The 27,181-nt window shown below is 37.5% G+C and overlaps 1 protein-coding gene across 1 annotated transcript in view; it reads left to right on the top strand.

The window, feature by feature from the left end:
- AGPAT5 (1-acylglycerol-3-phosphate O-acyltransferase 5) overlaps positions 1-27,181 on the top strand; it is a 54,446-nt gene that overhangs the window by 8,321 nt on the left and 18,944 nt on the right. The window contains exons 2-5 of the mRNA XM_059842773.1: positions 6,696-6,765; positions 6,983-7,098; positions 12,374-12,463; positions 19,533-19,623. Coding sequence (XP_059698756.1) covers positions 6,696-6,765; positions 6,983-7,098; positions 12,374-12,463; positions 19,533-19,623 — 367 coding nt within the window. The remainder of the gene's footprint in view (positions 1-6,695; positions 6,766-6,982; positions 7,099-12,373; positions 12,464-19,532; positions 19,624-27,181) is intronic.

Below are 27,181 nucleotides of genomic sequence, written 5' to 3'. Positions count from 1 at the left end.
TTTTAAGGAAATTACTAAAATGTGCATGAAGAAGTCTCCAGAGATGCCAAAGGCTTATAAAGGAGACTTTCTCTTAATGAAACAGGTGGAATACTTACGTCCACTCTTATACTAGAAGACATGTTCAGGTTTTGTATAATACCAAAATGCCAAATGTTCAGAAAAACAGTTCTGTTGAAATCTCATAATATAAATAATCACCTTTCAGATATGTCTGAAGTATATGCAGTTATTATTTTAAAAATTTCATTACTGGTGATTTATGATGAAAGTTAGGTACTCTAATTTTGATTTTTCCCAGGTGGTCACCATTGTAATGGTGGATTTATGCCATTGAACTGCACTGTAACCAAAAGCAAGTAATTCGGAGAAAGATTGTAAATTATTTGGGCACTGAAAATAGGATTTTTTCAGACTTTAGATGTCAGAATCTTAAAGTCATGGCAAATCTTGTGAGGTTTTCCTGTTATCAAGACTGGAACATTTAAGATATACAGATGCCTTTTTAAAATTTTGTTAAGGATTCATCAGAGAGCTAAGGAGAACAGAGGGAAATTATCTTGAATTCATCTCATAATCTGTACAGCCTTTACAGTCAGCATCAGAACAAAGTGACTTTTAGATATGTATCTAGTACATGGAATGAAGTATAACCAACCACTCATCAAAGTTTGTCAATTTAGACCATAAGGCTAAAAGCTAGTATGAAAATAAGAATGTACAGGCTTCATATTTAACATCTGATAGTGTGATTTAGTCCTACTTACTGTAAATAGGTTGCTACTATAGTTTTCTTACAAAAAGGAAATTAAATGACAGTAGGTGTATTTTCTAAAATTCTGTGCTCTCTGGTTGAATCAAGTCACAAATGTATTTTTAAAAAATTGAATTACATTACATCTAGGAATCTTTTCAATATTCTCCAGAGCTTAATCTCTTAGCAAGGTTTTTTTCCACTGAACCCCAGCAAAATACATAGCCGCAGAATGTTTGAATGAACTGCTTCAAAAAAATGGATTGCTTTGTGATTCTGTGGTTTGCTGCTGAGCTTGCTAGAGCTGTCTGAGCAGCAGGCTTCAGACTTGTGCAATTTTGTGTTGAGCAGATAGTCCCTAAAGAGGTTATGACATGTAGCAATACTATGACTGTTACCTTAAAGCTGTGTGTCCTAAAGGTATTTTTATAAAATTTATAAACTTTTTTTTTCAGATCTAGAGAAAATGCAACTAATAACATCAAAGTCCTTTCTCTTCTATTCTATTCATATTCCTTATGCTGTACACAAGTGAAACCTTAAAATTCTTATAGTAAGACATCTGAAAACCTGAGAAATGTGTCAGCCCCAAGTACAGATTCCCTATCTGTATCCTGTCTTGAGCCTGCTTCTAGTCAAACAGGTTAAATAGATTCTATGGTCTGAGGTGCTTTCTCTGGGAGCACAAAGGACTTGAGACATCAGGCAGGTTTTTGATGCCTGTAGCTGGGCTGCCGAGGTCAGCTTGGACCAGGTACGTGCTAGTTGTTTTGGTGGTTTGTCATGCACGCTCCACCCTTTCACCAGAGAATTGTATCCAGAGTTTGTAACAAACAGATGAGAAATACGTTTTAGGATAGTATTTATTTTAGTAGCCATGTTGTAGAAGTGCCCAGCTAACAGAGGTGCTCTTGGCCCAAAGAGGCATGCATTCCCAACTATTAATCATGAAGAAATAGTGAAGTGGAGAGAGGTACATTTTGTGACGACAGCTTAGCTGAGTAGGAAGTGTGTGTGGTCCTTTTTAAGTGTTGATGTCTTGATTCTTTTCCAGAAGAGGGAAGGAATGTTCTTCCCCTGTTATCCTGCTTTTATCCCTCTTCCCAGTTTCTATTGCCTGTGCTTGAAGCTGGTGTTTTTCCTGAGCACAGTGCTTTGCTTTCACAAAGTACTCCAGTGAATGTAAGTTTTGTTGAAGTAACAGCAAGGATGGGAACATCATTCTTTAATTCACATCTGGTATCTTTGAATACAGAAGGGAGGAGGGTTAAGAAGTCCAAGGAACCAAGACTGAGTGTGCTGGTGGACTGATAGACACCAGATGAGTTGGCCCGAGTTTTTACCAGGAATAACTGGTTTTATTGCCTTAATGCTGCTGAAGCAAAAGTCACACTATCAGAAGATATACTTGCAGGTCTACTGGTGATCACATCAAAGTCCTAGCAAAGAGATTACCTTAATATTGTAATTGGATATGGCTGATCTGCAAGTATGGTTACTTTTACCTACAGTTATTTTTGTCATGGCAGTGTTTACTGAGCTGATACTGCTAGGATGTGATTAGATGATCTATTTAATTTTCTTTAGTATATAAAGATTTCGTAAGCAAGAAATAAAATTTTAAACTCTAAATTAGGAGTGTCCACTTTGTTTCAGTGAAAACATGTGCATATTATGGGTTATTCGGGTGTGGCTGCCATGCAGAACTGTTCCATATTGCTGTGTGACTTACCACAATTAGCACAGCCATAGTTAAGTATGTTGGACTGGGAAAAACAGTCTGGTAGGGAAGCTGAAACTGGTGTCACCAGATCACCCAGGAGCTCCCATTTGCATGCCTAGACCAGCCTCTCACTGAATGAGTACATTCTCCCAGCAGAACTAGTTGTAACTTCCTGCAAATTCATCAAAGCTTCACCTGGACAGGACACCCTGAGGTGTGTCTTGTGGCTGCTGAGCCTGTGAACAGCCTGGTGTATGGCATCCATGGAACCTGGGTACCAGCCTTCCCACAGAAGGGATCTAATAGCATCCAGTTCCCTGTATTTGAGACCTCACTGTATTGAGTTTGACAGTGGTGCTGTGAAAACAGATGTGAAAGGCCCACATTCACATTAACTATATTACCCGTTACTGCAAAGTGGGCTGTGAAGCAATCAAAACATGGCTAAAAGCACACATTTCAGTGTTGTATACACAAGTAATGTTTGCAGTGTTAGGCTGTTCATCTGCATTTTAAACATTTTCCCTCAAATCTCTGCTTAATTTGGCTTGCTCTGTTGCTCTTCCTATTGACTTGTTTTCTTTGCTTGACTTCACTGTGCCTTTTTTTTTTAACAGCAGATTCTATTCTAAATGAACAGGTTCCTCACTTGCTTCATTGTGGCTGACAGGGCACTTTTCAGTTCATTAAGCTGATAGGTAGAATATATGTATACAGTAGTGTCTGGAGAGCCATGCATGAAATATGTGAAACACTATACTAAAATTCAGATTGCCTCCCAAGCATGCCCTGCATGTCCTGCGCTGCTTCCCCAGCACTGGCTTCAGGGGGCAAGACCACCCCTGCCGATGCTCTGCACATCCTGGGAGCAGCACTGCTCCTCTGAGGAGGGCTGGGAGTCTTTAAGCCACTCTGATGTCCTCAGGTAACATCCAAAGGGACTTGAATGCAGGTGAGCGCTGTGGACTCTGGTTTCTGCCCTGCTGTCCCAGGTGAGTCACTCAAGTGCTGCCTTAGAGCACAGTGCTAGAGGCACCAAAGTATGGGTTTGATCCCCGTCTGGGCATTCACTTAAGAGGTGGACTCTTGAGTGGAGGATCCTTGTGGGTCCCTTCCAACTCAGAATATCCTGTGATGCTGTAATTCACTGTGGCCCCCAAACATCTGCACCAGCAAAATGAGAGAGAATTAGAGGCTGCCCAGCCTCTACAGCAAGGAATTCTGCAAAGTTAGCTAAGAAAAACTGCAGGGAGTCTGAGGTTTTCTGGAGGCCATTAAGAAGAGTACTGTATTGTTTCCTTATGCAGCTATAATATATGTTAGCTGCTCTGGTTTACCTAAACACATCAGATGGCCAGAAATTGGAGTCTTGTTCTGAGCAGACTCTTCTCCTGCTTAATCCACAGGCAGGTTAATTCCTCAGACACCATCTCAAAGGGAAAAGAACATTTCTGTAGGATTCAAAGCTCCTAACTGTTACCCTTCTGTTGTGTATGGTGAATATTTTCAGAAGCCTGATGAAGCAAATATGCTTTGGTCTCAGAGGGAGAGCTGCGTGGGTGCCCACAGAGTAGGTGTCTCTTGGGACTTAGGCTGGAAGTTGCCATTCTTAGCTACTTGTAGTAACAGTTTAAGTTTTTAGCTCAGTTCTTTAACTGAGAGTGTCTAAGGTGAATAGCTGTTTGCTGGCCTTTGATGAGCTGTGTAAGGCTTTCCTCGAGATCTGTGAGATGGGCGGTGCTGAAGTAGATGATGCTGCAGATAAAGCTAGTGCATCCTCTTAGGCTGAGCCATCTGAGCAAACAAAATAGAGCTTTCAGATTTTCTCATTCTTACCTTTGCTTTGAAATAAAACACCACGGTTTTGTGTGTTTAATGAGAACTAATTTAAATAAGAGGGTTTTTTTCTTTTTTAGTTCTGTACAATGGTTTGGCTGTGTGTTTTATCATGTGCAAAAGATTTTGGTCCATTACATGTAAACACATCTAACCCTTAGGGTAAGCCATAATGTTGTGCATTGAAGTTGTTTACAGGAACAGTGAGTGGGTGTTCCTTTGGGGTTAAAAAGTGAACTAGATCCAATCTTACTGAAATAAAAAATTACACAGATTAACTGTTATATTTGGCAGACACCGGCATATATATTTTTTTTATGGGAATGATCCTTTATATTTGTTTTTATCCATGTGATAGTCCAAAATGAGTGCTTTAAATTGTGGGTCTGATTGCAGTGAGATTTTGACTTGGTGGATTAAAATGGAAATATTTACAAGTTGAAGTTATAAATTGTGTATTTCAAACCCTGTTTCTTGTGTGGGGCAGCTCTTGGGGTCAAGGGCAGGTTTTGTTTTCCTCTTATTCTTATTTTTTCTCTACATTTTAGAAAAGCTCTAATAACATTCAAGACCTTCTGGTTTAATGATTTGTTGTATTGGGCCTTCTCTTTTACTCTAAAATTCTCTTTGCCAGAAACTGCATAGTAGAGTCTTAACTTGAAATTAAAGAAAACAGTATTTTTGGACATTGTGCATAACAGTGCCAGGAAAGCATACATTTGTAAAATGAAGTTTTAACTCTATAATTGAGAGTAGGAAGATTTATTTCAGAGGAATTTGTGCACCTGAACTGTAAGGTCAACCCTCAGACTGCTACCTTGCTCTAAACTGTGTGTGGTACCTAGTGTCAGCAGTAAGGTTTTAAATTCTGGTACTTCAAAGACTACTCCTATAGGAGAATCTTGTTCAAATTTCTCAGATACTGTTCAGAATATACTTGTCAACTGACTTGTTACAGATATTGTTCAGTTAGAATTTATTGTGCATGCCTTTTTTTTTTTCATTTTTGGAAAAAAATAACTCAAGTTATATCCTCTTTTACTTTATGCGGAATGATCTCTTGTTCACATATTAACTGAGTATCTCAGTTCATCAGTATCTGGTTTTGGCCTTCAAAACAAAACTTGATCAACAGTGTGGTTGTATTTTCAAAGAAGAAACAGCAGAAATGTTAAACATACAGTGTTTTTTGTGGGGTTTTTGCCTAGAGTTAACAATATGAGACATTAGCCATCCAGTATCACTGGTTACCTGAGAGATGGACAGCTTCCAGAGATGCTGGGAGAGACCTCCTGTAAGGATCAATATGAGACTTGGCATACTCAATTATACCAATTAAGATATCAATGTTAGTTCTTCCTGATGAAATTCCGGTGTTGCCCAGATTAGGGAAGTGATGAAAATAAGTGGGTAAACCTTCCATCTAGCTCTTCACTTTTTGGTAAATGGAATAATTTCAAAGTAGCATGTATGTCTGATATAGTCGACTTCTAGAGACAAGGAGTATGTCCATTGGCAGAACAATGGTGAAAGCCTACCTAGAATGTACTGGTTAGAAATACTATGCTTCATTAAGTTATTAAAATGTTTATTAAAGGTAATTGAATAGCTGGATTGGTTCTTCAGTTCAGAATTTAAATTATTTTCAAATATAAAATGAGAAATTAATTAACTGAATGAACCCATTTTCAAAGGGTAACCAAGATTCTAGCATCAGCATCTTGTTTTGTAGTCATGCTCTCAGAAGGTTATTTCACTAGTAGACCAGTACTTTTCAGGGGTGAGACACTACAAGGTTGAAGTGTGTCTTTAATGTAGCAGAGGAAGAAAATATTAAAAAACCTGCTATTTAGAAGCCATAGACTAATTTAAAGGCACCCCTTAACCTCATGCTTTTTTGTTCACTCTTGATAGTTAAAATAATGGCAAATGGTTGAGATTTTGTTCTTGATCTAATCCAGGAAAATGTACCATTTTAGGTTGAATGATAGCAGGTGTCTGGCTAAAGCATGTCTTACTCATTAGATGTATAAATTAAATGATGATTTTGTACATGTCTGTGATCCTTTGTTAACAGCAATTATATTAATGTAGGGAGCTTGTGGCTGAAGGTCACATTTCATGGATCCAGTTCTGGGGCTAAGGCACCAGAACAGAATAAGTTTCTTAAGCCCTCATTAATTAACATTTACAGCTTTGTTGATAAGACAGTTGTTTGTGTGGTGGGTACTGATGTAGTGATAGGGTGTTTGTCTGCTAATAATGCTAACTTGCTGACAGTTTTCTTAGTAAAAAGCCTATTACTGCATTGGATCTCATCACTGCCTAGTACAATGAAAATAAATTATAAAGTAATGCTGCATATTTTTTAATTTTTTTTAGGTAATTATCTACGGGGATTTGCCAAAAAATAAAGAAAATGTAATATATTTATCAAATCATCAGTGTACAGGTTTGTATTTTTTTTTGCTTAACACTTTTATAGATATAAAAAATCTGCTTGTCTGTTTACTGCTTGTCTGTGTCTCTTTCCAGGCTTGCCCTAACAAGCACGAACTTCTAGTTCAGAAACCTTTAATGACATTCATACCCACAACATGTGTTTTTTGTTTCAGCAGTGGCAGTTTAGAGGTAATGTAGCTGATTGCTTTGGGCTGTTGTCGTTGCAGTTGATTGGATTATCGCGGACATGCTGGCGATCAGGCAGAACGCGCTCGGGCACGTCCGCTATGTCCTGAAGGATGGTTTAAAATGGCTTCCACTCTACGGATGGTACTTTTCACAGGTGAGCCACTTCACTCTTCCCTTGCTGTTTGTGGGTCAAACATGTAAGATGTACTTTCTCCCCGCTTTCCATGCGTGCTGTGAAGGTGTAGCTCTGAGCTGGTATTCGATTATTTGAACATGAAAGCAACTGGCTTCACTCAGTGTAGTTAGATGTGTATCTTAGTTGAGAGACAGTTACTAAAGATTCAGTTTACTTTTCTAAATGAATATTTATTTAAATTAAAACTGTGGAGTCTATTAGGAGTATTTCAGAACATTCTAAATATTTCAGAATATTCTAAATAATTTCAGAATATTCTAAATATTTCAGAGTATTTCAGAATATATTAAAACTTTGTTCTTTTTAAATCTAAAGCTCCAGTTTGTAGTCATGCTCTCAGGAGGTTAACAGAAGGTGTAAACAGACTCTTTCTGCTGTGTATCATGCTACAAATTGGGAGTAAATTGGCATTACTGTTTGATGTAGTTCTTTGTTTTTCAGTTGCTTAGGTTTTAGCACAATATAAAAGAGAAAAATTGGATCTTAGTGTAGTGTGGAGGAAAGGCGGATCTCATTAAATCGCATCTGAAATGGCAGATCGTCCATGAAAATGTTGATGGTTGTTTTGGACTTCAATTAAGTCTAACAGTATTCCTACCTTTTTCTTTCTCCTCTTTCTCCATAATATTCCTTTTGTTCCTTCTAGTCTGAGGGCTCAACCTTATGTGACTCAATTTTATACAATTAGTGAGAAACAGTGGGCCATGGTCACGGAGCAGCCAACATACTGAGTGGATATGATATTCAGTCTAAAATGGTGGAAAGCAGCGTAGATGGCTTACTTCCCTACAATCCTCTGTGAATTTGTCATGTCTTCACTTTTTCTGAAAGCAGAACTATTTCTATGTGACACAAAATAGAATGTAGAGGTGGATGGTTTTGGAAGTACTGTCCTTTTTCTAGGTGAGCAGAAATGGCTTCATGGTCCTTGTCTCAGGGTTTAGATGGGTGCTTAGTTATTAGAATAGAAATGGATAGAGTTTTGGGTAGTGGTTCCAAAGTGATTATTCTGTAAGACTTCTCTCCTTTGTCTTTTCCATTTGCTCTTAATGTGTTCTCTGAATATTAATTTGCTTTCTGTCCCTCACCCCATTGCTGAGAAAAAAAAATGAAAAAAAACAAAAAACCTCAACCAAACCAAAACAAAACAACACAAAAAACCACCAAAACAAACAAACAAAAACCCCCTAACCAAAACAAAATAAAAAAACCCACACGCTTAGGAAAATACTTCTAATAGAATTAGACAGTTTGATTGAATTGACTGTCAGCCCTGTGCAAGAGGGCAAGAAGATGGAGAACATTGAGAAAAATATTGTGCTAGGTATGAATGGAACTATATATTAATTTGTAAAGCAGTGTATGAAGAGTAGGCAACTACAGGTGTAGTCCAAATAGGAGGATTTACTCTTTCCCTCATCTTTGTAGCACAGCCAATGTCTTCAGCTTGATGGTTGAAAATCTTTGTTGTCTTTTGGATCAGCACTTTAGTGAGTAGGCTATAGATCTAGGCTGGACCATGGGTGATTGCCATAGTTTCTGCTAAAATTGGTATGTTTAGAGAAGTATACTCTTCAGAGAAAATGAGAAAACTGTTCACAATTTCTTTTGTTGGTAGGTCTTCTGTCCCTGTTCCCTAAATAACCACAAACTGTCAGACCCTGTCATACCTCACTAAGGGTATGCATAAGGAGAAAATGGAATTCTTAATTGTCTAATGCTTGCCCTTAATGCTTCTCTACATTTTTTGTCTACCAAAGTGACTGATCTGCTGCACAGAAATATTTTGCTCTTTGTCCTTGCCTTTAGTCATTACAGTGGTGGTGATTTAAGTCTGCTTTAATTAAAATACAAACAGGATATATATTCCATCCACTATCACTAGATTTCCGGAAATTTTTTTTTCAAGATTTTGGAAAATTACTTTTGCTATGTGGAATATCCGGTGCTCAGTTTCCTGAGCTGTATATTGACTGTTAAAAGGAGGTTCCTGTGGAAATTATTCTAAATGTCACCTATATTTTTAATCAAAACATGTATATATTAAATAAAATCTATTCAGATTTGGGCTCCTCAAAAAATAAAACTTCTAAAGGATTTAGTGGGAGGTGATTATATATACTTTTATATATATATTCAAATTAGTGATACAATTGACAGGCAGTGGTGATGCATATATGACTAAATGACTGAGACGGGATGCAGAAGGCCTGCAGTGCAAGCTAATAGATATTTTTATTGTTTTTATCACACCAAACAGTGCAAAAACATAAAACACTTCCTGCCCTTCCTGTTGATGTTCTGTCAGTGATGTCACTTACACTCCACTAAAAGTTTCCAGAGCCACATAATTACGCCATGCTTACGGAATTCATATTCCCTTCCTCAGGTAAACATCCTGTTTGGAAATAAACGTGGTCTGGATGTCCAGGAGAGCAAAATTCAGGCACAAAGGAAGTATATTTGTAAACACAATCCATTGTTGACTGAGAGAGGGGCTTTTAAAGTACAGCGGAAAAAAATTATAACCTTAAAAACAGTACTTCCAGAAATCTGTTTTGAAGAGCGTTCATATATTTGATCTCTTACTGAAAAGGAAATGCAATACAAGTTGGGGAATTTGAGCTATATACAATCACATAACTAGCATTCTTTTTTGAGGCAGCTATCTAATAGCAAGGAAAGAAAAGAAACACTTAAAATTAACCTATTATGTTCCTGATTTATTAAGTAGAACCATTTTCTTTTCCTAAAGCTGTCTTTATTATTTTTGGGTGGATCTGAAATATTTTTTTTTTGCTATCATTTGCTACCAATTCATCCCATCACTCCTATTTGCTTATACTATCCAATTTGTTCCTATTTATCTTCTACCTCTGATGAGGCTGGGATGTAATTTTGAAAAGTATTTTTGATACCCCACAGTTTGCTTGACTTTCTAACATAGAGAGTATGTCTTTTTCTCTTCTGTTATCCAGCATCAACTTGTTCACCCTTTTGGCTGTTCCTGAGTTTTACCACATATCCTGCCTCGCTTTAGCTTTGTACCCCTGAGCCATGGGGAACTGCCATAGTGGTGGAGTTGGAGTGAATGCAGGGAACACTGATCTTGTGATACTTTGTCTGTTCTTATGTTACATGACTCTGTGCTCATTTACTTGAGAAGTGCAAATCTATTTCTGAGCATTAAAATGTCTGACATGCAACACCAGATCTATCTTTGGTGTCATGGTGTGCCCCTGACCAGAAAGTCCAATAGTAGCTTCATTTGTCCAAGTTGACAAATCCAACAAGGAAAAGTTGGTTCGGTATTTTTCCAGTTTACTGCAGTAAATTAGTAATTCGATGGTAAGGGAATGCCTCAATTCCAGGTTTCACTCATTTATCAAAGTTTGACCCGGCTGAGCTCACAGAGAATGATGACCTAGCTGAGCTCACAGAGAATGGTGACCTAACCATTACATGGAAGTCTTATATAGTAGATTAATTTTTTCTCATACCAAACTGAGTTTGCCCTTCCTGGGAGAGTGGTTGTGTTGGGTGTCAGAATACAGCTGTACTTAAGTCTGCTTAAGACTTCTGTTTCCCTTTAATACTGTCAGACCTTAAAAACGGTCTTGTATGTGGAGTGTGGAGATAGCATGAGGCTCTCTGTTTGCTACACAACTGAAGGAACGTTTTTCTGTTCATGCTTCTTTCTGTCTTAAACTGTTAAACTGCTTGTGGGATGGTCCCAGCACCATGCCATGGATGAGCTCAGTGAGCTGGGGAATTCTGTTCATGGTTTGGGTCCCCTGCCAGTCACAGCAGCAGAGCTGAGTGTTAGAGCTGGCTACTTCACCTTGGGAGGGAACCACAGATTATAAAGTTAAGACAGAATATTTAGTATGCAGTTAATGCATCACTGACTTTCTGTTCCCTTTCACTGCACTTTTTGAAGAACAACTCAAAAGTCATGTCAAACACCACTAACTAAGCCGCCATCTCTCCACAAGATGGCTGAAAAGCAAATGCTGAAAGCACTTTGCATGACCACCTCTTCTGCCTGCCGCCTCCTAACCCCTCCAGTTTTATTCCTGTCTGTGCCAGGGACAGCTCTGCACACAGCCACCAGCCCTGTTTCTACCACATACTGTATCTTTTCATGAGATCAAGTATTTCAGTGAGGCTCAGCTCTTAGTAGTTTTAATCTTGCTGTCATCTTTCTGTTAAGAGCATGCAAAACCATAAATGAGCAGAAGTTGTCTGACAAATCCTAATGCCAATTGTTATGGTGAACAGAAAAGAGTATTACCAAGTTATGCTGTCAGTCAGAAAACTCATGAAAACAATGTACCTTAAACCTAAAATTCTGTTATTTGGAAGCTAATCGTGTTTTTTCCAGACTTCATTGTATCAGTAGTTCATAGTTGGTGCATGTTTGTTTACATTCTCTTTCTCTGTAGATAAAACAACGTGGTGGAAGAGGGAAATGATAGGGCAAATTTCTCTTTGTGTGTACTTTTACTGAAGTGTTGTGATAAATTGTGTGCAAGAAGTTATAACATTTATCTCTTCCAGGACGTGGTTTTACTTTTATAATAACTTTCAGTAAAAATACTTCTATAGAGTTCTTTGCTTTATGAAGATTTTGTTTTACTTTTTCAATTATGTCAATATTTAACTTCTTTATTAAAAGTCTGGTTCTCTAGTAAAGCGCACGAAGGTTTTAAAGACCTATGCTGGTTACTTTTGTGCTATTGATAAATTTTGCATGTAGAAGTATGATACTTGCATTCCCAGTATTTCATTAGTTACTATTTAAGAGAGGGCACATAGAATAGAAAGCATTGACCTGTAAGTACTTGCATGTGAGTAACTTCAGTTGTGTGATTTTCCCTTGATATGACAAATTAAGCTGCATGTCAGTGTTGCAGGAGTAAATACCCTGGGGTCACTTCTAGTGCCTCTTCTAGTTAATTACTTAGCACCTTTAAACAAGACACTTTAAGTGTCTTATGCACTGAGGGGGTTTTATATCTGATTTTTATTTAAACAGATCTTGTGAGCTAAGGTATATGCAAATGTAAAATTAGTTTCACATGTTTTTGCAATAAGAGAAAAAGTCTTGTAGGCAATTTGCAGCATGAGTCATAAAGGTGACTTGTCGTTTTCTCTTGTTTGTTCTTCTGTCAGCTATTCTACGTTAAACTACTTAATATTTAATGCTTTCCCTTTTTTTTCTCTCTGATAGCATGGAGGAGTCTATGTAAAAAGAAGTGCCAAATTCAATGAGAAAGAAATGAGAGAGAAGTTGCGGGCCCAGATGAAAGCTGAGACTCCAGTAAGCTTATACCTTCCTTCTCATTTCTTTGACTTTTTTAATGGCAGAGGCTTGTTGGAGAAAAGAGCCATGCCCAATATCCACAAACTACTAAGATGGTAATCATGGATTTGTTTTCTTTCTGTGTTTTTACAGTTACTTTCTGTAATTAGAGTGATACCTCTAATTAAACTGAGGAAAGTTTGACTGGTTCTTTATGATTGACAGCAGTGTAGAGGACAAGGGGGATCTGGACTTAGAACATGAGCTAAGAACCTTCCTTGAGAAACCTCTATTTCAAAAGAGAAACGGTCTGTTTCAAAAGACAACATTTTGACTACTGTGCTTGTCAGAGACTGATACACTCGACTTCTAAAAGTCAAGAACCTTTCCTACCAAATGTTAATTAGTCATCACAATGATCAATCATTTTTAATGGCAGTGACATCTTAGAATTGAATAACTTTGTCTGCTATGCCTGGAGGAGGGAAAAAAACCCAAAACAAACTCTTGATAATTTTCTATTTGAAGAATGACTGTTACTGCCAAGTGACTTTTCTCATGACTCCCTGTATGGTTTGTGGCTCAGTGGTTAGAATCACTGTGCTTTGCTTCCATTACTTGCTGTGCATTAGATTTTTTTTCTTCCTTTTTGTCCAAGCTAAAAGAAAACAACTAAGCAAGCCTTGATATAGAACAGGTATACTTCCATTTGATTTAAAATTGTGTTATCAGGACTTAGGATATAAAAGTTTTGACAATATGGGGAGTCTGAGACTTGGGTAAAAAGAGTTCATGGGTTGTTTTGACATTCATAGTAGTATTTTTTTTTCTTATTTGGGGTTAGTGAGTTTATGTTTGTGCATGTGTCTCTGTTGAAAAAGTAAAATGACCTTGTGCTTCCTGAGGTGCTTAAATGAGTAAAGTGTCCCTATTTCAGACAGTGCTCGAACTCATTTTGTTTTCAGCTAAGATTTGGCATTATTTTTTTGTGTTATAATTAAGAAAAGAAAGTTCCAGTTGTTAGCATAAAAGTTAAGCCAGAAATACATTACAACAACTAAACAGTATCTAATCAATGATGTCCGTGGAGAACACGGTCATGTTCAATGGTGGCAACCTGCACTGTCATTACCAGGGAGAGTCCTGGGATGTAAAGAGGTTGTGTTGCCTCATTATTTGCATATGTCAGTGGTAGAGATTCTACTTGCTGTAAAACTTGGGGTGGAAATGGAATAAGCAGGGGCTGCTTGCAGGATGTATGTAACATAGTTGTAGTCATCCTCCGAAGCAATTCTTCCCCCTGCAGAGTGCTGGTTAAGTTCATTTGAGTTAGTCTGGATGAAATAAGCCAGCAAGGTGTTTTCCTGCATAGGCCCATGGCTTCCTTGCTAGCTAAAAAGACAGGTTCTGCTTGAGTCTGGCTTTCTGGCTCCCCTCTGCACCCCCTAAAAAGCAGGAGCTTGTTGTTATTATAAGGTTTACATTGTGGTAAGAGTCTTAATTCGAAGTCTGTGTTGAATTAATCTCCTTTAGAAAAATGTGTATTTTTCTTTTAATACAGTCTTGGGAAGATGTGCCTAGAAACTCTTCTGATTATGTCCTTGGAAATTTGTAAATGGTGTTCTGCCTTGCTGCAGTGTGTCATTTTAGCACAGCTGGAATGTAAGGAGAGGTTTAAGCATAAAGCTTTTCTTTAAAGATAAGAACTGATGTGGGTTCTGCTTTCCATGTGGTTAGTTAGTGAAATAAATCCAGAAGTCTTTGTTTGTGGAATCATCTTCTCCCTCCTGAGTTGTGTGTAGATTGAAAGCCTACACCTAACCTATCAAAGCTAAAGCCTAATAAATATGGGACCACTTGGGTATGCTTGTTTTTTGTGGCTGTTTAGCTCTCTGGGAGTTTGGTGCTGTTGGAAATGAGCACAGAACCTGGACGTGGATACCAGGCAGTTGTTGCCATTTGCCTCATGTTATTGGGTGTTGCAGTATAGAAGAGAAATAAGTGCTGCAGAAATTAATTGTTTAAAATCTCTCAGTCAAACATATAGGGAGTGACACTTAAATTTACAAAATTTGCCTCAGTAAACATTTGCCTGTTTACTGAGGCAAATGTTTGCATCTGCAGGGGTAAAAGATTCAGACCATTGAGCTGCAACTGAGGGAAGACTAAACTTCTTATAGCCCACTTTATCTGAGAATTTAGATGTAGATGCTCTTAAATGGCCTTTAACCTACAGTTACTACTGTGAGAAGAACATGATAACCTGTGTCCTTATTGCATTATTCATGCAGTTCTGAAACTTAGCATGACATTTACAAGCAGCCATATTGCTTTTAAAATGAAGACATTTTGATCAACTATGCCCTGAACTCATCAACTTCATGCAAAAATAACTAATCTGTGACTGGAATTTTCATGCACTGTATGGTACAGCTCAGGGTGGACTTTCCTCACTTTAGTGGGTAGCTGGTGTAGCTTAGTCATTCTGTGTGTACGTGGTGGAGTTCTTTCTTTAATGTAGTGCTAGAGATGAGCTGGCCTTTCAGCTGCTCAGGAAAGATTTATATACCAATAAAGAAGAGATGGACGGGAATCTGTGTAAAGGGTCACATTGTTATTTACAGTTTCTCTCCACATACAATTCAAACAAAAGAATCCAGATGATTAATGTTCAGTCTGTCTGGAGCCATCCCTTTTCCCATTAAGAAATTGAAGATGTGTAGGAAGACAGAACCAGTCTTCTGTTCTCCTTAGCATAGCAAGCTCTTTACTGCTTCTCTGTGGGCCTTTAAAATTTGAGTTAAAACTGACAGGCAAAGTAGGGCTGCCTCTTGGCCTCTTACATGCACAGTATAACTTGATCAGTGCTCTCATATGCCTCCTTATGTGTAGACAACAGTGGACTGCATATTCTCCTTGCTCACCTTGTCTTGTGACTTCCACCAACCTGTCTGCTATAAACAGCCCCCTTTTCTTGCCCTCAGGTCTGCAGCTGGTCCACGCCTCTTCCCAGATGCAGCCCGGCAGTGTCAGACAGGCACAAAGCTGATAGCAGACCAAAGCATTGTTGCACCTGTGTTTTCTTAGTGGGGATCTTGAACTAATATATTTTCTTAGTTGTTCCTGGAAGTCACTTTGCTTTTCAAACTCTCATTGAATTATATGCTTAAATGGTGCATTATTAGGACTTTTGTTGATAAAATTCACTCAAGATGTGATTTGGTTTAAAATTCCGTAAAATTTGACTGAATTCTAACAAATTGCAATCATATGTTTTGTTGTGAGAGCAGGGACTGTCACAGTGTTTAAAGAACACTTTTGTGTTAATGTTGTTTTAATGTAAGCCATAGATGAAAGTAAGCCCAATGAATGGGTATCCAGTTGTTACTTGATATGCTTAATCTACTTGATTTATAAAGAAAGTTAACTCTTCTGAACAGCAGACTATTCAACTTGAAGACTGAAAATGTCACTTCTATTTTTTTTATCATGCATCCAGAGTAGGAAATCTGCATTCTGAGATGTGGGATTTAACCCTGTACAACCAATATTTAGCTGATTACTATGTGTTTTGGTTGTGTCATTCGTTCAGTGATGGAATAAATCATTGTCATATGAAGAAATGCTAATCAAACAATAAAAACATAGAAGTTCCAGACACATTAATACAACTGCTATGAGGCTTAATGTATTAATTTTGTGATATAGTAACTAATTTGCAAATCCCTGACGACTGTAAATCACAGATGTCCTTGCCTGCTTTTCCCACATTACCTTTTGTATTTTGTTCCAATTATACCAGGTAGGCTTTCTCATACCATATGCTTTTCAGTTACTGATCTGAGTGGTGATGTTTCTCATCCAGTTCACTAAAAGCATACTTTCTAGGCAGTGATCTAAATGGATGCAGATCTGAATCTGTCTAGCTGTCAAGATACAATTGCAGCAATAATAATATTAAAGTTAAACAAGTGCATTGTGTGAGACAATTTTGAATTTTGTAAATTATAATATTTGTTTTCCCTTTTTCACATGAGAACAGCACAGTAAATGCAAGATACCTTTAGTCAGTAGTTACCACTTCTTCATGCCCTGTGTTCTTCTACAGAGTAGCATCTACTCACTCCAGGACGTTCTCCAAAGCCCTTGGCCACCTTTTCTTGCTGTATGTTTATGGTTGTTCTGTTTTCCAGGGACTTGTGTGTCACTTTGCTGCTTTCCTGTGCTCCACCCACACCAGCTCAATTTGTGGCACTCTGATCTATCTCAGGGACTCCCTCAGCTGCCCTATCCCCTCTCTGGAAGCACGACCCCCCCTTAGTGCCATTGCTGTTTCTGTTTGCCTGTGAGACCTTGACAGTGCTGGGAAAATGAAGCATTGCTGTGTGGGAGAATGCAGTTACCCAGTTACCATCTTCCATTCATTGCATTTGTGGGTTGTGACAAGTGCACTGACATTGCTCTGGGGACTCTTCAGGGAGCCCCTGATTGGCAAAATGCAAAAGACTCGCATATTTTTTGATTTTCTGGCTCCAACAAGAATCAGTAGGGTTCTACTAAATGAATCCTGATCCACCCTTGAAGCTTTCAAATTGATGAGAGATACCAAGTTTATTGACACCCACCTGTTCCACAGAAGGAATGAAAGTAATGCATACCTGAGCAAAGGGACCTATTGCTTGGGTTAAAACTAGTGTCTCAATGAATCAGGGACTGTGGTAATCCAAAACTGTCTCTGCTGTTTTGAACATGAGCACTGTATTGTGCAGCAATAAAGTGTGTAACTTTTATGTAGCTAATTGCCCTAGTTGAAAAATCTGCATTAAAAATGGCCTAAACTGCAGCTAGTGTTTCTAGGCAATTAAAATGTTTCTACAAGTTCTTATTCCAAATTCAGGGGAGCTTATTTAGTTTTTAAAATCTTAGAGATTTGTAGTTCTTACAGTGTTTGGAAATAGTGCTTAAGGATTTAACTTTTGCTGCCCATGGTGGGAGAAAGGCCAGTTGTACAAGTGATTCTGGCACTGGCAGGATATCTTTGTCTTGTGCAGGACTGTATGTGAGTATAAGTAGGTCATCTATTTACATTTATGAATTCTACTGTTAAAACAGTCCTAATGAGCTATATAGTAGGTTATTATATGCTGAATTAAATGCAAAGGCCAGTTCTCTCTCTTGTTGGTATGCTTTTAACTCAGAGATATTCAGATTCTGGTCAACAAACCTGTTTGGCTGCTTGTGTTGTAGAGGTTTAGTAATAAGTAAAATAGAATTTCAGTCCCCAGTTGGTGTTACACACATAGGACTAGAGTAAGTAGATACTGTTCCCTGTTGTGCAACCAGCTGCTTTTGGGGGTGATTATCTGCTTTGAAGACCAGTATCAATGTTGCCTGCTTGTAAGTGCTGAGCTATGTACCAAGAATGGTATTCCTGTCCTGTGTGCTTCATTTCCTTTGCTCTATAACCTGTTACAGTCTCTGTATTACCCTTTAAAGCTGAGCAATGCAGTCTTTAATGGGTGTGGAACTGGAACAGCTCATCTTGAAGTACCATTTTAGGCATCCAAATTAAAAGTTTTGCACATAAGAACATATATGAAAGGAAAGAAAAGCCAGTTTCCCCCAAACATACTGTACAGTCTTTCTTCTAACTCTCTTTACTCTACTGACACTGGTTTTGCTATTTTTATGTTTATTTTCTTTTTTTTCCCCTGTCAGATTCTAGGCTATGTACTCAGCTCTCCTTTTTCTTGATCTCCAGCTAGCTTCTCTGGTTGGCACATTTCCTAGATTTCTTCCCACCTCTGCATTTTAGTGCATCTTTCAACCTTCCTCACTGAGGGGTGATTGTGGAGCGGTCATTTGCTGGGGGCTGTCTTTTGGCATTCAGCCCTTTCTGTAGCAGTTCCACAATCATTAAGTGCAAATACCTGCACACTCTGATGTTTTGTGGGCCAGAAGCACAAAGTTGCATTCCTATGTGTCTCTTTTTGAGTTTTTATTTAACTTTGCATCTTAATGTGATGTGCACTCCCAGTTATCAAAGTCTCTGTCTAATCACTGATAATATTCCTTGGACTGTTTTGCAAATCAATTATCTTATTTTCTTTCAAATGTTTTTGAGACTGCTTTCTGCAAAGTTAATAAATTATTTACAGTAGGCATTTTACTATAAATGTGTCATGTTCAACTCCATAGCAGTTTCATTTGTAAGCATAGTTGCTTCTGCAGATGAGCCTCCAATATGGAATTTTCACTGTTTAAGTGATGTTTTGCATCAGCTTTGTTTGTAGGAGATTATGCATCACACACACACACAAAAAACCTCAAAACCCCTCTGTTTTGTTTCAAAAGAAAATGGAAAATTGTCAAATTTGACACCTATTTGGGTACATAATAGACAATATAGTACAGTCAGATATGCAGATACTTAGGCAACCTTTACCTGTGTAGTCATTTGAGAACCCATAGATTTGGTGCTGAAGAGGCAAGCAAATTAATTTACTTGGGAAATCTGACCCTGCAGACATGCATGTTTAAAGGAATGTGACTTTAAAGTTCAAATTACACTAGAGTTCCTAATATATTTAATATCCACTTCAGTGAGAGACATAAAAGGCACATAAAATCTATCATTTCAATTAATAGTATTTCTAATAATGAATGAATTATTGTATATTTCAGTATAAGGAAAGGCTAGAGGCAAGATCACTATTAAAAAAGATTGTTCACTTTCTGATTTATTTGTCTGTCTTTTCAAAATCTCTTAAAACTGATATTCTTGTTGATATCAGCTGCTCCTGACTTGCTGACTTCTGTTGACACATGCTGTCTCCTTTCCTAAATCACATGGAGTATATTCTATGATGTATTTTCAAAGGATATTATATTGAACCTTGAACAGTAAGTTTCTTAGAGCTAAGAAATTTTAGCTCAAGCATTCTGATTTTCTTTTGATCCTTAAAATAGTCAATGGTGTGAGCTAAATAGAATATGAACCTATAAAGTGTTGATAATTTCTGTAAAAGCAATCAGTTTAGATTCATTATAAGAACTTGTCTGTTTTGTTTCATTTTTAATTCAACAGATGTATTTAGTGATTTTTCCAGAGGGGACTCGTTACAATCCAGAAATACCAAAAGTCATTGCGGATAGTCAATCATTTGCTGAAAAGGAAGGTAAGCAAAAAAAATTTTTGAAAAAATTCTTTTGTTACTGTCCTAACATATATTATATAAAATTGTTACATAATATGAAGATCATCTCACCTTAACTGAACTTTTAAACCTGCGTGATTGGTATTTAAAGGTTTAGAATAGTATAAACTACTTTTTTGCTTGCAGAGTAAGATTAGAGTAGTTCATATACAATGACATTTCATGCATTTTACAATGTACAATAGTAACAGTACTCCAGAAGGCTCGCTGCAGTTTCTACCTATAGCTGTGTATTTACTTATGTTCTTGCTCCTTAAGGTTGTAGGAATTGCCTACACTGAATCAGGGGACTGGTCCATCTAAGTTGATATTGTAGCTCCAATTACAGTTGTTAGTCAATATAAAGAATATTTTGCATAAAGCTTGTTGTGCCTTAAAAGAAAGAGTCTTCCATCATTTCACTGTTAATTAGTGTTAGTACTCCTATGGCATTTTGGTTTTCTTCCTCTCTCACCTTCCAGTCTCACTGTTCCTTGATTGAACTTTATTCTGGAGTTGCTTTGATTGTTAGCATTGTCTCTATAACACAGATGGAATTACTTCATCTTCAGAAAGGCTTGCAGAAAATCCAAGGGTCCCAAGATTTTTCGTATTTTCTCACATTATATGCGCATAAACTTTAAATCCAGAGGTTCAGTGAACATGTTTCCTGATTTTGTTTTTTCCTGTTGACCAAAAGTGAAATAATTCACTCTAAAAGTAAACAAAGAATAACAAATAGGTCTGGTAAATTCATCTCTGTGACACACTGAAATGAATTCACAAGTCTGTGAATCAGCCTGTTGATATAATCAAGCTATTAAGTATTGTTAGCTCTTGTCCAAAAGGATATATGCCTTTCTTCTCCTTGGGAAGAATGGAATTTGTTTGCGTGTATGAGCAGGAGAGCCGAAGTCATAATGGATTTGTTCATCGCTTCAGTTTCCTGTCGGAAATGAAAGTCAAATGTTTCATTTAGGTTGGTGGTTCTTTGAGAGTTCAGAGGGAGGGGGCTGTTTGATAGGGGTTTTTTCCTCACCTTTTTTTTCAGGGAAAAGGCTCTTATTGTTTTACTATTATTTTGTTTTGCCTTTTAATTAAATCTCTGCAGTCTGCAAAACAGTAAAACACCGCTTTTGTGCTTTCAGAGCACCTGTTTGTTTCTTCTAATGGTTTTCTCTCCAGTACTGCTCTGTTTTTATTTTGCAACAATTACTCCTTTTAAAAACTCTCACGACAAGTAATTATTAAACAGGAAATATCTCCAATTCTGTTGCAGAATCCTCTTGATCTCCTTCTCTCCACTGCTAAATTATTTTGTTGTTGGTCTCTGCCCCACTTTTTAGGTGGGGAGGATGGGAAGCAGTCTGTGCTCCCCTGGGGCCCTGCTCACCTGCATGTCCACACAGATACAGATGCTCGCAGGAGCTGGAGCATCCCTCGTGCAAGTGTGTTGAGAAGCAGGGGCTGACACTGAGAGCAGAACTGGCACTGACAGCAGAACCAGGCTTTTCTGAAGGCTGAGCCTTGAGCACGTGCCAGTCCAGGGCACATCCCAGTATGCTGGGAGCTGTGGGGATGGGAAGCTCCACGTGGCTGCTGACAGGATGTGATTCCAGCTCCCCAGAGTTCCATCCTGCTGCTGTGCAGTGCTGCTGGCCCTGACTTGTGGCTTGCCCTCAGCAACCCTGGTGTCCCCGTGGTGCTGGCTGGGGGCTGGGGCTGCAGCGTGGGAGCCACGGCCACGGGCAGGCTGAGCGATGGCCGCGCTCCCCGGGAGCCCTGTTACAGGACACCATCACACACACCTTGCCATGCTTGTCCAAAAGATCCGGGAGACTTCTTTCTTCCTGCAGTTTCAGGAAGGGTAGTAACACACAGTAGTTCTGCCAGCCATAGGAATGAGGAGGACATACTGTAACCTGCAGTTTAAATAAAATTGCACTTCATTCTTTGTGGGGATATAATGAAGTCTAATAATTTAGTCTTGTCACCTTAGTATATTTGTTACAGAGCCCAGTGCTTCAGTGTGGGCCTTACCAACATGCAGGGGAATTTGTTTGCTTGTTTTGTCCCTTGAAATTTTTTTTTCCCTACATTTTTTGCTCAATTTTATGTCGACAAAATACTGCCAGTCTAATATTGGGAAAAGTGGTTTAATTAAGAAGAATTAAACTAGAAATCAATGTTAGAACCAGAGGTATTACCTCCAAAGATAACAAAGCTATTCCTAGAGCACAAGCATAACTCAATGTTTATGATGCTGTCTAGAATACTGGTTTTCACATTAGTGTGTGTATGTGTTTTAGTAGTTTTGCAGAGAGGAAATTTGAAAAGGCTTTTGTGGGATTTTACTTTTACTCTCTGCGAGCTGCATCCTCTTCTAGAGAAGATTCATTGCTTTAGGCAGAATTCTTGGGCTGGGCTTAATTACCTGCTCTTAGTGGGACCAGTTGATGAGCTGCATCTCATATGTTGAAGTTCTTTTTAAGTTTTGCATACAGTTACTGGCTCTTTACAGTTGGTCCTTGGACCAGTTCAACAAAAAGAAATGTAAAATTAATTTTTAAAAAGCAGATATTGACATACAATGAAGTATTGTGACATAGCTGATTTCAACTATTGTGTGTTCACTCATTGATATGAATATTTAAATAAATCTTAACCATCTGTGAATAGGATAGAAGGATAGCAAGCAGCAAAAAATTTAAAACTTTAAGCCCTTGAAAGAGAAGCAGCATTTAAAAATAAAAGTAATATTCATGTTACAGTTTGTTTTGCCATAGGGCTTGAGTTCTACACAAAATCTCAATTTCTAGCAAGAACAGATGTTTTTCTTCTTTATGAAACAAGCAAATCAAACACACAAGGTGGGTCCATTGTAAGTTCTATACACTGCATTGAATTCAGTCAGAATTAGCAACAGAAAGTTGGTTACTTCCAGGAATACTGATTTTGTGGTAATGAATTGAGAATGTTGTCATCTGAGGGCAATGCTAGTACCTCCAAAAACTGAAGGATTACTCACACCTTTTACAAGTGTCAGAAGATTCCCTCAGATCAGCTTCTTACCTGGGATAGAAGGTAAACTCAAAATATGAGTTTGATAACTCAAAATGTTTGATTGTATTGGGAAAGAAACTTGTTGACATTTAAAAATGAAAGCAAAAGTCTCTAAAACTAAGTTGTTTGGTTATTTGTAGTAGGGTTGATGCAGGAGTTAATGGTAGAACAAGTTGGATTTTGTGAAGTTAAGAAAGTTAATCCAGTATTTATATATTTTGCCCAAAATAATAATATTTGCTGGGATTTTACAGCTACAACAAGCTACATAAGCCATGTGTTGCCACAATATCAGATGTAGATGTGTGTTAGGTTTTCTCATTACTGGTGGAGGCTTCCAAGCTAAGGGGTATGTGTGCCATGCAGCTGGATTTGATCCTGATACACCTCGTTGTCCTCTCCTGGCACAAAGTAGGTGCCTGGGTAAGATGACTCCAGAAATTGCTACCAGGATGGCACTCCCTCCATGTTTCACTATGGTTAATGACTCCCATATTTCTAATGGTACATTTTGCAGCATTCCCATAATCAAATATTTCTTCCTCTGCTCTCTCAAAGAACTGAGAATATGATGGCATGGGTTTTGCTCCTTGTCTTCTGAGCTTTTGCATTCCAATTTCCAGTATTTAAATATGTAGTCAGTAGTCAAGTTTGCTTTTGTTTCCCATTGTGTGGGAGTAGTCAGCCAACATGGTTCCTGTCTTCAAAGTCTGGTGCAGTCACTCAGCTTACATATTGGTGATACTTTTCAGGCTCTGTTCCAGGGGTTTAGACATCTTAAAAGTGCAGGACTTCTTCCCCACTAGTCAGTGAGCTTGAGTTGCTGGGTCCAGTCTTAATATATGGGTGGCACTCATATTTTCATAGGGATTTAACTAAATTTGTCATAATAATAGAAGTGGTAATGGTAATTTTTATTGGATCTATTTAATTCAAACTGTAAATCTTTTAAGTCTGGGTCTTTTTAATATTGGACTATAGAGAAAAATGTTTATAAACCCCGTGATATAAATGATGGTTATTTTTTGTGCGAGCTTCTGGTATAAAATTTATTTCATTTGTATGTAGCCAAAATACCTATGTGTGGATTTTTTATCATTTTGTAGTAGTCAGTCATAGAATCATAGAATATGCTGTGTTGGAAGTTACCATCAGGATCATTGGGTCTGAATCGTGGCCCTGCACAGAATACTCCAAGGGCCACAAATTTCTTTGGTTTAGAAGAATATTAATTTTATCAAGATGTTAATGTATGGCATTTTAAAAATTTGAAAATAAATAGAAATAATCCAAAGTCCTCCTACTCCTAATATTACTAACTTTGAAAAGCCAAAGCCAAAGGGATGAGAAGCTTCTTAAATTTAACTTGGCTTGTTTTTGCTGAATGAAGACAAAACAATCTTCCCTGGTGAAAGGCGTTTTTGGAATTTTGTATTAATGTTCAATTTCTAACAAAGGTCATTTCATCAAGCAAACATTTAAGGTATGCATTTATTATCTTCTTTGGTTTTATGCAGGAAAGTTGCTAATGTAAATATTTTTTAATGCTAAGATTAGCTTGACAAATATGCTTTCTGCTAAGATGTTTGTGTATGCAGGATATGCTTATCTCAAAATTGTTTTACAGGTCATGTAAAAAAGAGGTGTTTCAATGGAGCAAATTGAAAATGTTTCCCTTCTAGATCTTGGCATTAGTTTTTGATTGTATTCTAAGGCAATTCAAAGTATTCAAGATCCTTAAAAGTTATTTGGAATTGTCTCTAAAGAAAATAGCTTTTGGTGGTATTTATTTTACACTTTCATGAGAGCAGGCTTGGTCTAAAAGGGCTCAGTGAGATGTGGACAAATTAAAAAAGAGTAGGTTGAGACCAATCATTAGAATGAACTAAGGGTCTGGGTTATTAGAAGTCATCCTTAGGAAATTAAGATAGGAAAACAAAAAGCTACATTGTATTTCTGTAGATACCCATCTTGGAAGAAAGTGTACCATTGTGTGGTGTCTCCCATGTCTTGCTATGGGCTGGTCGTGCTCTTCCTGTGATGATTTAGTTCATGGTAACAGAAAAACAATTTTACTAGTGCATGCAGTTTTTTAATACTGCTATCAGCTGAGTCCTCTTTCTGTAAGTTGATGGAATAGTAGCATACAAATGGATGAGCTCTCCCACTGTTATTTTTTAAGTCTAACTATGGACTCTGGTTTCAATATGTAAAGCTTTGACTCACTGGAGGCATTCCAGAAAGCTGGTGGGAGCTCAAGAGTTGGGTGAGTACTTGGGACACTGCACATAACTGCAGAGCTTTCTGTCTAATATCTTCACTGCACACACATTCACATGAAAAAGGAAAGATCTATTTGGTCTTGAAATCAATTCATTGGTTTTCACCCTGGTTGCAGTTTTTGTGTACTTGAAAGTTGAGTTTCAAGTACATGGTTTCATGGGCAGGGGAGAGAGGTATAGAGACCTCAAACTAATTTTGACGTCCACTTTCAGTGAGCAATTAACTTTTGTTGATGACATGTGGTAATGCTAATGTAATGCACATAGAGTATTCTTAAATTAGAGCTGAGAATTTTACTGTTTTTTTTTTTAATGTTGTGTGTACACATCAGGGGTAGAAATATAACTAACAAAGTCCAACTCTGAAAATGCGGATGGCCTGCCTGTACTGAACAGCTTTTTGAGTTTCTGGCCTGGATGAAGAGGACAGCAATCTTCTACACAGCGTTTTACTAAGCTGCTATTATATGTTACTTCACCCTGATAAAGTTAGATAAATGATGTTTTGTTTAGTGTCTTTTTGTTATTTTGTGTTTAGATGAAAAATTCGGTTCCATAGATGTTAATGATTTGGGTCTTTGTACTTGCCAAAGTCATTATTTTATTTCATTCAGTTTTCTTGCAGGCTTTCTGAAGTAATTCTGCATCTTGCAATAATGTAGTAAATGGATGATATTTGAAGTATCACTGCTTATCATATTTCTTCCGATTTTCTTTTCTTTTTTTTTAATGTCTATCATTCAAAAGTTAGAAGAGCAAAGCTATGGCTTTTTAAGGTAGAACATTACAATATTGCTAGTATCTAGTTCATTTTCTTTGGCATTTAAAATAAAATCTCATGACCTTAAATACTTTGACAGAGGGTCCTAACTGTATTGCACAACATTAAAAACAGTTTAAGCACAGTGTGTTTTGTGAATTGGATGCAGGCAGCTTGCCAAGGTAACTATACTGAAACTACTTGGATTTAAATTCTGTTATGTTGATTTTAGCGAAGACCATAAGTAATTGCAAGAATATGTGGTAATGTTTTTATAAAACAGATTCTTTAAAAGGATGTGCTTAACTGGTGTTGCTGCATGTTTATCATGCACTGTAGTGTTTCTGAATAATGGATTATGGACTTTATTGGTTTAGATACATACTCATATTGTACTTAAACTCTCAAGAGCTCACTGAGAGCATGTGAAATAGGAGTGGCTCATTTGCACTTCACAGATTGTTACTGACCATCTTCATCACCAGAACTGGCCATGGATTTAAAAAAAATTAGCAATTAATAGTCATAGATAACTTAATAATTTGTCTAGATGATTCAATTCTCACAATTTTCCCTTTTTCTTCCTCACAGTAATAATTTGGTGAAGGGGAAGATGAGTTGGGCAGGAAAGGAATGACAGTGTTTTTAGAATATATTTGGGAATTTGTCTCAGCAAGAGTTGTGTTGAGTGTCATGTCCACACTAATATCATTGCTGACACAGCACAAGAATATTCAGTGCTTCATTTACTGAGTAAACATTTTGAAACATAACATAATTAGCTGTTTGATGTAACAGTTCACAAGCTAAGAAAACACTACCACTATGTTATGCTTCAAAATATTTACATGATCAATATAACATTTTGCATAGACAGTTATCACTATTGCCGGTAAGGCATGGAACAATGGCTTCAGAAGGAGTGCTGATAAACAGCCTTTTATCTTTGCATTCAGACAAGGAGATTCTTAGCAAATATTAAGAAATCAAGATTGTGATTTATATTGAAATTTTCAACTCTTAAGAATGTTAGAGTGGTGTAGAAACGAGCATTATCTTACAGTGCTCACTAGATATTTTCATAATGTGAGATCAAAGTATGTTTTACCCAGCAAGGGAGTTCAGTAGAAAATCAGGACATAATATAGAATGTTTTGAATTGATTTAGCAAGCAGAAAGTTATCAAAAGCAATAGCACAATACTTTGGTTTAGAAAAATTTCCTGTTCACCCACCAGGAACCAGTAGATTAACCAGTGGATGACTCTTTAAAAATGGACTGAAGAGTAAGCCAATGAGAAATAGACTAGAAATGGAAAGCTAGAATTTTATTCTGATACTTCTGTTTGAAAAAGATACACATAGAAAAATAGTGAAAAATTTTACATAGCGTGCTTTTTTTTTCCCCTAGAATCCCTTTCAAGTAAATGTGGAAG

Source organism: Haemorhous mexicanus, chromosome 3 (genome assembly GCF_027477595.1).
Source record: "Haemorhous mexicanus isolate bHaeMex1 chromosome 3, bHaeMex1.pri, whole genome shotgun sequence".
Taxonomy (NCBI): Eukaryota; Metazoa; Chordata; class Aves; order Passeriformes; family Fringillidae; genus Haemorhous; species Haemorhous mexicanus.
Note: the sequence above shows the minus strand (reverse complement) of the source record. Positions and strands in the feature narration are given on the sequence as shown.